The sequence below is a fragment of the Lethenteron reissneri genome, chromosome 64 (genome assembly GCF_015708825.2).
Source record: "Lethenteron reissneri isolate LAM-NWPU_2019-01 chromosome 64, ASM1570882v1, whole genome shotgun sequence".
Classification (NCBI taxonomy): Eukaryota; Metazoa; Chordata; class Hyperoartia; order Petromyzontiformes; family Petromyzontidae; genus Lethenteron; species Lethenteron reissneri.
Window position 1 is genome coordinate 4,287,854 of NC_083842.1, and position 11,221 is coordinate 4,299,074.

General features: G+C 54.6%; 1 protein-coding gene across 1 annotated transcript; it reads left to right on the forward strand.

Moving 5' to 3' along the window:
- Positions 1–141: 141 nt before the first annotated feature.
- On the forward strand, positions 142–8,157 carry LOC133359149 (E3 ubiquitin-protein ligase Rnf220-like). Its single transcript, XM_061577549.1, has 10 exons — positions 142–232; positions 977–1,128; positions 1,494–1,665; positions 1,931–2,024; positions 2,756–2,842; positions 3,967–4,025; positions 4,350–4,425; positions 5,299–5,407; positions 5,746–5,820; positions 7,021–8,157. The coding sequence occupies exons 1-10, from the start codon at positions 196–198 to the stop codon at positions 7,090–7,092; spliced, it is 933 nt and encodes a 310-aa protein (XP_061433533.1). The 5' UTR covers positions 142–195; the 3' UTR covers positions 7,093–8,157.
- Positions 8,158–11,221: the final 3,064 nt, after the last annotated feature.

Sequence of the window (11,221 nt, forward strand, 5' to 3'; positions counted from 1 at the left end):
ATAAAGAGTCGGATTTTCGTCAAATGAAGAATCCGACAAAGGTCACGGCGCAGGCTGAAATGTACGAGTCTCCAGTTAGCGAGTTCTGGGTAAAGGAAGAACGATTTCCCTTTAAGTGGGTCCCCATTTCGGGGGTCGTGACCCCACTGAATCTTATCCCCCCCCCTCTGTGCGTCTCCACTCTTACAGGCGCTGATGCGGGTGAAGGGAGGGAGGCACTCCAGAGAGAATGGTACCAGGCTCATCATGACGGCACTCACATCCCACGACGTGATGGCATGAAATCTCCCTCCCCCGTGCCCGCAACCTTGCAGTTAACGTATTTTAAGGATTATAAAACGTCTACAATATTGGAACTGGCTTGATAACCAATGATAAACAGGCTACGATATGGCCAAGCGGTAGCATTTCTGATTATTCTTGAGCAGTGTTCTTCACCCCCATCGTGCTGTCAAACACAACGGTTTCCAATGGGTGGCGGCCCTTCTCACAATGACGATGTCTGAACGGCGAAAGTGGCCCCGCTCCTGAAAATTTGTGTAGACCACCGGTCTGGGGGTCTGTGGTTCAGGCGCAGTGGCCGCCCCAGTTAATACTGCAGCTGTACTGTACGCTTAGTTATGGTTGTGGGAGGTTGCGAGTTAAACTCGGCCCATCATCATGGGTTCGATTGTTTGTAAAGAGCGGTACTACTTTGTGGGAATGTCGAAAGTCGCTTCTGTGGATAGACGAGGGTCTTGCCATAGAAATGCGACATTTCCACAGCTGGCTCAGGACTGGAAACTGGTGATGAGCAACCTTAGATGCTCACTTGAGTGATAAATCGCTCTGACTTTTGACTGTGCTCACACGCGGATTGTAGCAACGTCGCGACAGCCGACGCGCTGGATGAACGCCGCCGACACCAAACCCGTGCCGGTGGTTCGATGGGCGACATTGATTTGTAACCAGCGTGCGACCGTTGCTCCCCCGCCAGGCCAGCGCGGCGCGCCGTCGGGCGGAGGAGGAGGAGGAGGAGCCAAGCGGCGCAAGCAGTCGCAGCAAGCGCAGCCGTGCCCCGTGTGCGGGGGTCCGCTCTCGGGCTCCCTGCACGAGCGCAGCCAGCACGTCAACGCCTGCCTCTCGCGGGTGTGTCCACGAGCCCCTGCCACGAGGGGTGGGGGGGCGGGGGGGGGGGGCACACCATGGGCAGGGTCCGTGGCCAACACCGCACCTGGCTGCCTGTGTTGAAGTTGACACGCCGCGCCAGGCGCTCATCTTAAGGCTACGTTGACCTAGGGGAGGCCCAGGACTCGAACTCGGGTCACCGCCACTTAGTAGCTGATGGCGGCCGTTGTGCTGTGGTATCTTCACAGGTGCTAACAGCACTTGCCGCAACAGTGGTCACGGCTATACGGGTTATCTTTGTCTTGTTGTGTACCTACGTGTGAGTGTGCGATTGGCGGTTGTTGTTGTGTACGGGTGCATATTGCTGTGTGCTCTCGTGTGAGCAGGGCTGTGTGGCCGAGAGCCGCGGTGGCGGCGGCAGCGGCAGCAGTGGTCGCGAGGAGCTGAAGGTTTGTGTGGACGGGAGCAGCTCTGAGGAGGAGGAGTCGTTTGAGGAGTACGAGTGGTGCGGGGAGACGCGCATCCGAGCCAGCTCCCTGCTCGTCGGAGGATACCGCGGTGAATGCACGCGCACCTGCCGTTTGCCGTCACCAGGTGGAATCGTCCACTGCTGGATGAAAGCCCTGCCCAAGCCCTTGTGCATGACTGTGTGTGATTGCCTGTGTTTGACTGCTGGCGTTCAACAGCCCCTCCGCATGTGTGTGTGTGTCTGCCTCTGTGTGTGTGTGCGTGTGTCTGCCTCTGCGTGTGTGTGCGTGTGTCTGCGTGTGTGCGTGTGTCTGCCTCTGTATATGCATCTGCCTCTGCGTGTCCCCGTGTGCAGGCTCGGGGTTCGTAACGAACAGCGGTGTCTGCCACGAGAGTGAGGGGGAGTTGGACGTCGAGGGAGATCAGAGTCTGCAGTTCGGCTCTCCCCAGTATCCTCCCGGCACTCAAAGCTCACGAGCAGACGCAGCCACGGGCAGTCATCGGCCTCGACGAGATCCTCCGTGGGAACCTCCCTCTGCCTTCCATTCCACTCTGCTCCCCTCCACATACTCTCCTACCAGTCCCCTCTCATCTCTGGGTGCTGCCCTCCCGGGAACTCTCCGCTTCTGCAGCGAAGACTTTCCTATCAAAATTCCCCAGTCAACCTTCGCCCAGTGGGACGTTACCCTTAGAGTCGAGAACTCCCTTCCCTCAGCCGTCCGTGCTGTCAGCTCCCTTACCGTGTTCCAAGTCCAGGCTGCAGGACAATCTTTTCTCCTCGGGCCGCCTCCTATGAAATACAACGCCTTGAGATGCGGGCTCATATCGATGCCCTGTGAATCCACGTCACGTATTGCATGGCGCCTGCTGCTGTATATTTGGAGTTTGCGTCTCTCTCCCCGTGGTCGCGTGGATTTTTCTCCGGGTCTTCCGGTTTTCTCTCCGCATTTAGAATCGACGTGTTCAAGAGCAGTTTGGCTGCTATGATTTTCCACGCGATAATCCATCTTTGTAGAGCCATCATTTTTGTTGAGCCAGATCGCTTCTGAAAAAGAGCTACATGGCTCAGCGGGCCTTACCCGGTACAATAAAATAAAAACCTTTATCGTCGTATCGTCGCAGTCCCGAGTTGCCGTGCCGTGCGAGTTCTTTAGAGTTCCTGAGCGGGGGCGGCGAGCAGGTACACGGAGGCGGACGTGGTTCCGTGCGACGAGGACGGGCAGGGGGACGCCCTGGAGCGGCAGGCCCTTCGTGGGGCCCTCATCAAGTGAGGGCCCCACGTCGCCCCTCGGCTCACAACACTCGGCACCCCGACAACGAGCCCCCCGGGTCTACCCCCTAACACTGACCCCCTAACACTGACCCCCTAACACTGACCCCCTAACACTGACCCCCTAACACTGACCTCCTAACACTGACCCCCTAACACCGACCCCCTAACACTGACCCCCTAACACTGACCCCCTACAATCAGCCCCCAGGGTCTACCCCCTAACACTGACCCCCTACAATGATCCCCCTGGCTCTACCCCCTAACACTGACCCCTACAATGATCCCCCTGGCTCTACCCCCTAACACTGACCCCCTACATCCCCCTGGGTCTACCCCCTAACACTGACCCCCTACAATCAGTCCCCTGGCTCTACCCCCTAACACTGACCCCTAACACTGACCCTCTACAATCATCCCCCAGGCTCTACCCCCTAACACTGACCCCCTACAATCAGCCCCCTGGGTCTACCCCCTAACACTGACCCCCTAACACTGACCCCCTAACACTGACCCCTACAATGACCCCCCTGGGTCTACCCCCTAACACTGACCCCTGACAATGATCCCCCAGGGTCTACCCCTGACTTACACGTGATCGATGCCACCCTGTAACGCACACGCCGTGGGTGTAGTGGCACGTGTGCGCGTGTACGAGTGGGTGCACGTGCATGCCTGTGTACGCGTGTGAACACGTGTGTGTGTGTGTGCGTGACTGTGTACGCGTGTGAACACGTGTGTGCGTGTGTGCGTGCCTGTGTACGCGTGTGAACACGTATGCACGTGCGTGACTGTGTACGCGTGTGAACGTGTGTGCGTGTCTGTACGTACGCGTGTGAACACGTGTGCACGTGCGTGCCTGTGTGCGTGTGCGTGCCTGTTTGTGTGTGTGTGTGAACACGTGTGCGTGCGTGCCTGTGTGCATGCGCGTGTGAACACGTGTGCGTGCGTGCCTGTGTGCGTGCGTGCCTGTGTGCGTGTGAACACGTGTGCGTGCGTGCCTGTGTGCGTGCGCGTGTGAACACGTGTGCGTGTGAACACGTGTGTGTGTGTGTGCGTGCCTGTGTGCGTGCGCGTGTGAACACGTGTGTATGCGTGCCTGTGTGTGTGCGCGTGTGCAGTGGAGATGTCCCCTGTACGCGGCTGAGTGGAGAACCTCCTAAGTGGGAGCGACCAGAGGGTGGGTTCCAAGCTCGCACACGTACACACCTACGCACACGTACACACACGTACACACACGTACACACACACACACACACGTACACACACACACACACGTACACACACACACGTACACACACACACGTACACACACACGTACACACACGTGCACACACGTACACACACGTACACACACACACGTACACACACGTACACACTCACGTACACACACACGCTCGAGTACACGCTCACCTACACGCTCACGTCCACGCTCGCATACACGCCCATCTTGATTCTGCACCCTCTCTGCGACACCTCTTTTGGCCCACCGCGACCCCCACAGACGACATTCCGTCTACGAGCAGCGCCGCGGGGAGCAGCGAGAAGAGCAGGACACAGCGCAACAGCGACATCCACAGGTGTGTGCATGTGTGTGTCCGCACATGCGTGTGTGTCCGCACGTGCGTGTGTGTGCATGTGTGTGTCCGCACGTGCGTGCGTGCGCGTGTGTGTGTGTGGGGAGCGGTGGTGCAGCGTTTAGCGCGCTGCGCTATGAACTCGGCAACCCGAGTTCGATTCCCGCTCACGGCCAACACCACAGTGACAATTATCTGAACCGGTCTTGCGCCTCCTCTGGGTCGACTCAGCCTCAAATGAGTACCCGGTGCGGTGTGTAAACATCGCCACGGGGGAGACAAAGGCGGTCGGGCGTGGTGCTGGCCACCCACCTCCTCGTGTGCCGTGCCGGCCTTCATAGGTGCTGCTCATTAACAGCACTTTCCCCAACAGTCTGTTAAGGCTACACTGGGGGATCTTTGTCTTTGTGTGCCTGTGTGTGTGTCAGTCATCTCCCCCAATGAGTGCCTGCCTGTCGCGGTGTGTAAACATCATCACGGTGGTGCTCGCCACACCACCCGGCCTTGCCCCCCGCCAGCCTTGATGGGTGCGCACTAAACAGTGCTCGCCACAATGGCCTGTGTAGGCTTAGATGGAGGATAATTGTACTTGTGCCTTTGACCAAATCAGCTGGAATGTGACCGATCTTGTCCAGATCTTCAGCCTTGATGGTGCGTATAAGGCCCGCAAAATCATTTGGTCTGTTCCAGCCATCGCGTTAGGGGTGAGTTAATTAAATGTTTGACCAAACATAACGGCCAAATTTTTAAGTTGCTAATTTTGCATGGCCCGCGAATGATGTTACAAATATCCAAATGGCCCTTGGCCTCTGTTGTGGAAAAGGCTGTCAGTGCGCGTGCGGTCGAGGGGAGACACTTTTTCCCTTCCGCTTTCAGGCCGGGCAGCAGCTCCAGCGGCGTGATGATCCAGGCGCTCAAGGCCCGGGTTCAGGAGCTGGAGAGGCTGGTGGAGAGAGGAGACCGATACCACTGCCTCATATGCATGGCGAGTCTCTCGCACGTTTACTCGGCACGAGCTGCTGCTGCTGCTGCCGCCCCTGTTGTGTGAATATGCGGGTCTTGATGAGGTATTGAGGGTGCGTCGACCCGTACGTGGAGAGGCACCGCAGCAAACTACGATGTAGCAATGTTTCAGTTCCTGCATGAAATCTCCAAACCCTTCATTGACAATTCCTATACGCGCAAAACGTGAGTGTGGATATGTGTCTTGGTACGTGTGTTTGTTTGTGCACTTGTGTGGATTTGGCTTCATAGGTGCTACTCACGAACAGCACTTGCCCCAGCAGTCTGTTAATGCTACACGGGGGATCTTTGTCTTTGCAGGAGCCATACACTCAGCCGCTCGTGTCCGTGCAGTGCTGGCACGTGCACTGTGAGGAGTGCTGGCTGCGTTCACTGGTGATTAGCCAAGTTACACGCACACACGCACACACGACACACGCACACCCGCACGCACGACACACGCACACCACAAAGCACTCGCGCACACGCACACAGACGGTTGCGGTTCTAATCGAGCGGCCGTGCCAGTTATTACTGTGGGTACAATAACCCTAATAATACTCGGTGCCGGATTAAGCTAGTGCAGGGCCTGTAGCATTATGTTATAAAGGGGCCCTAAATTAAACAAAAAACACGTAAATATTAAAACACTTTAATTTTTTACTTGCACAGTAAAGTAATTGTATTTTTTCATTCGCTATACGGCCAGATAATACGACTAATCGCTAACCATAAACACACGGTCGTTCGTAAAAGTTGAAGGCGGTGTAGTACTATAGTAATAGAGCTGGTGCAGAATCACTGAACCGGAATTGATAGCTTGAAAGCATTTAGCACGATGGCCCTTGAAAGTGCGGGACCCGTAGCTACTACACGTGCAGCTACTACACGTGCAGCTACTACATTAGTAGCTACACGTGTAGCTACTACATTAGTAGCTACTACATTAGTAGCTACTACTACACGTGTAGCTACTACATTAGTAGCTACTGCACGTGCAGTAGCTACTAATAGCTACTAATGTAGTAGCTACTAATGTAGTAGCTACTAATGTAGTTACTGCACGTGCAGCTACTGCAAGTGCAGCTACTACATTAGCTACTTCATTAGTAGCTACTACTACACGTGTAGCTACTACATTAGTAGCTACTACATTAGTAGCTACACGTGTAGCTACTACATTAGTGGCTACTACACGTGTAGCTGCTACACATGTAGTGACTGTTGCTCCGAGGGTAATCCGGCACTGGTAAATACTCGGCACCGTCTACTCCACAGTGGACGGTAAAGATCCCCCTGACGTCATTCGCAAGACTCGACGGTTATCTGGTGCCATCAGGATCCATGTTTTACAAAATACCCACAAAGCTCCTCTTGAGTTTCGAATTTCAGTATTGTGTTTGGTAATTTATTGAAGGCGGAGAGGGGTTAACAGCCCCTCACACGTTCGTCACTTTAGTCGTCGTGAACGCTACGAGGATAATGAGCCAATTAGCGTCAGCCCCCCCCCTCCCCTCCCAATGGCATTGCTCACAACACGCTGGCGTTACCGTCTTGACAACCGTGTGACCACCATTATTTCCCCGCCTTCCGTAGGGTGCCAAGAAGCTGTGCCCTCGCTGCAACGCCATCACGTCGCCTCGCGACCTCCGCCGTGTCTACCTGTGACCCCCCCCCCCACAACCGCCTCCACCACCCGTGATTCAGCCCCGCCGCCCCCCTCCTCCCGACAAGTGAAGCTGCCGCCTGCTACCCTGCGTGTGAGCTCGCCATCGCCATCCCCGGCGACCCAAGCAGAGCGTCCAGGTTCGCCAAATCCCTCGGCCTTTGGAGCCGCCGTCTGCGGCGTGGACTCGCGCGTGAAACGGCACGGAACCGGCGCCGCGTAGCCGAGGCGCTCCCCGACTACTCCAATGGCCGTCTCTCCTTCACTCCGCGGGTCGCCCGCCCCGTCTGCTGTGACGTTCGATCGAGACAGGGTGACGAGCGGAGCCGAGGGATTATTTTTTCCTCAATTTTTTGGTGGGGGGTCGCTGGTAGGGTGGAGTAGGTGACAACGTAATAATGGTAGGCACAGCCACGGTGAGGCCTAATCCGTCACTGAATATTTACGAGGTCATTTTGTAGATGGCAAGCGACACGTCGCCACGGCGAGAGGCATACCGAATGCGGTTCGCTGGGAGGAGCAGAGATATTTGTTCGGGGGTCGCCGTGCCGGGCAGACCCAGTTGAAGGCTGGAGCCCTCGTCATGGTCAGGTTTGGGGGGGGGGGGAAGGTTGCCAAGGTGAACCCGTGAGGGCTGATGGGGAGCCACAGTGCATCATGTGGACCCCCCCCGCCCACCCACAATCCGAATGGACTCGGAGATATTTTCTATGTCTCGATGTCCAGCGTCGTCGCGATCGGCAGCGTCGTCACCGTCATCACCAGACAAGTGGAAGTGTATGACGGGGAGCCGAGTTTGGTCTGGGACTTTGTGTTGATTTTGAGACCGTGTGTTGATTCTGAGACCGTGTGTGTGTGTGGTCTTATCGTCTCCGCCGACTTGTGTGACTAGAGGGGTCGTCTCTGTGTTGCGCGTGCGAGGAAAGTCGCCTGGGATTTTGGGCCGGATGCCTCTCTGCGCCCGACGACTCGACGTTTCTTTTGCTCGGATTTCTTTTGTTCTTCAACAAGTGTACATAATGTGATGGCGGTGATATTGTATGCATTAATAAAAACAATTCCCACGACCCTCCAGACTGCCGAGGTCGCGATCGCTTCGGGGGTTGCTTGCGGCCGTGTCCCAGTCCCGAGGTGTGGTGCAACAGGCCGTGATTTGATTTGGGGGGGGGCAGCAGTGGTGGTGGGGGGGGGTTATTTCCCCCTTGGCTCCGCTTTTGTGATCCCCCGGGGAGGATTGCTCGGTAAATTGTGAGGCTGCTCTGGTCCAAGCGCAGTTCGGTAAAAAAATAAAACTCGAATTTATTGAGCCGCAATGAATGTGAACACAGTGGAACCCATCTGAGCGACCATCGCTGTTAACGAGCAATTCCACGACAGGCCTCCATAGAGCCCAATGTGCAGTGTATAGTGGAGTGTATAGCAGTGTAGTGTGTAATGTATAGTGCAGTGTATAGTAATGTATTGTATAGTGGTGTAGTGTATTGTAGTGTAGTGCCACCATAGAGCCCAATGTATAGTGTATAGTAGTGTATAGTGTAGCGTATAGTGTATACGTGGCCTCAAAGTGCACATGGCCTGGCATAAGCGTCGTGGTGACGTCACCGCCACTTAGTGGCGAATGGTGGTTGTTGTAGTGTATAGTGTAGTCGTGTATAGTGTAGTGCCTCCATAGAGCCAAATGTTTGTTCACCTACCATTCCCCTGTTCACGATGGGCTGTTGCCAGTAGTCAATAGCAATGCATTGATTCACCACGTTTCCTTTAATGCGCTTATATTGATGTTAGCATCTTCATCTATTGTCCATTTGTTTAAATGTCATAAAGTACTGTAGGTCATTTTGGGTGAAAAAAGGCGAGGGGGTGGGGGCGAGGGGGTAGGGGTAACTTTCGATGCTGCCCGAAACGAATCTTGCCTTCCACATGCATTTCCCGTACTCGCTGAACGACTAAATCACCTAACGACCGCTTGTTGGGACCCGATTACCGTCGTTCAGAGGAGGGGTGGGGTGGGGATGGCTCCGCTGGGACGTCGCAAAGCAGCCCTTGGAAGGTCCGGATCATGGTCCTGTGAAGCTCCTGGGCACATCTTTTGGAGAACGCCGACTAGCAGCTGAAGTGCCTGCAACGACTCAAGCGATTTAGTTGGGCACTTCTCAGAGTCAGGCGTGAGAGACTTGAATTGGATGAGTTCGTTGGCAAAGTTCATGTCCAGGTCTGATGGATATGCAGCGGAGAGTGCATTTACCTTTTCCACTGTGACATCACTGTTAGACACCCAAGGCATGCCACCAGCTGATCAATGACCACATACAATGTTTCTATTTTGAACCTCTCCCTCCCCTCAAGTGTCACGTCTGCCTCCGAGCTCTCATCTGCAAATGTTTTGCGTTTCCTCTTTCGCTGAAGATCGTGATTTTATTACGACTGAGATACCCGTCACATTTAAGGCTGCCCTTTCAAAAGCCTCAAACTGGTCTCGTCTTTCAGTAAAGTCACGTAGCTGATAGGTCCAAAGAAAATAACGAATTTCCATTGTGTACGTCATCCAGTTGTACGAGCCCGACTTGTATGGCAGGCGGATCACCATACGGACGGACCATGCCGCCTTACAATCCTCCTTGCGCATAGATCAACCCTGAGGTCAGTTGTCCCGCTGGCTTGAGGTGCTGCAGGAGGATGCGTTCACAGGAAGGGGGCACAGCACGGAAATGCGGATGCATCATCTCGCTTGCCACAGGACAGGAGGTGTGCAAGCACGACTGCCTCGAATCGTTGCAGAGCTCCAGTTGACTCCATGCCCCAGAGCAGCGGCTCACCTCGAGGGTTGTGGCCTTGGTCCCCCTCGCGATGAATAGTCTCGCCCACAGATACCTCTGTTGAAATGTCGGCGCAGGGTTCAATCTGGCAAGCATGACTCAAGCCCGACGACCTACCCGGCCGTTGCCCTGCATGACGGCCTCCTCGTGCGTTGGGACGCGTAGCTGGAGAGGTCCTGTATTGTGGTGCCCACAGACCTGCGGCGGAAACAGACTCGTGTAATAATTGTCTTTTTACCCTTCTATCTGGCAACAAAACTGACACCTTTTTTTTACGAGGAGTCATGTTTGCATAGACCACAATACCTGCAGTCATAATGCAAACAAAAAATATAACTCTGATAATGTATGCACTGTCCTTGAAGTGGATTGGTCCACACCCGAGACAGCTTTCCTTAGAGCCTAGTCTCACATGGTGTTGGACCAGATGACGACAAAAGGCGCACTTTTTCTACTGGCAAATTAGGTTCCAATGGTGTAAAGACTCGTGTAATTCACGAGAAATTGATGCACCTCGGGACCCACGAAACCTTGTTGACCGTTAAGCGCGGCTACTACTAGCCGGGCAGGGAAAGCGACGTGGCGCTATTTGTTAAAGGCTGCCAGGATTGCGCGCGTCTGAAGCCTACGGCTTCCTCGCGTCAACAAACTTGTGGCCCTTGACATTTTGGGCCCATTCCCAACTTCTCAGCGAGGCCACAAGCATCTGCCGGCCCATGGTGTGGCCCTTACAAGATCAAGTCGGCCTCGTCCATGACCGACGCTTTTTTGCACGGCTACATTCTAGATGAGGGTGTACACCTGGAGCAGATTCTGACCGACCACGGTCGGAATTTTTCTTCTACAGCTCAACAAGATCTGGGACCTCGTCGGTACAAAGTAAATCCGTACCTCGCCCTACTCACCCTCAAACCGATGGGATGATGGAGCGTTTAAATGGAACCCTCACTTCCATGCTATGCCACCAAGTGAACGCGACCAGTCGGACTGGGACCTGTTTATCATGCCTCAACGGGGTTTTCACCCTTGTATTTGATGTACGGGAGGGAGCAATGCACGTGCAAATGGGCCTGGGCTCAGCTAAAAATGGATCCCACCGTGCCAGCTTCGATGAAGGTCACCAGTGAAACGTCGAACTCCAATTTGTAAATGTTGCGGATTTACACTCCAATACACCGATGGTAGTCACCAATTGGCACGCGTTTTATTTACGTGACAAATCCCCTTACTAACAATTGGCCGTGTCGCGTGGTGGAGGGTTACGGACACATTTAGACTTACGCGATAAAAAAAAAAACTTTAGAATATTGGTTGC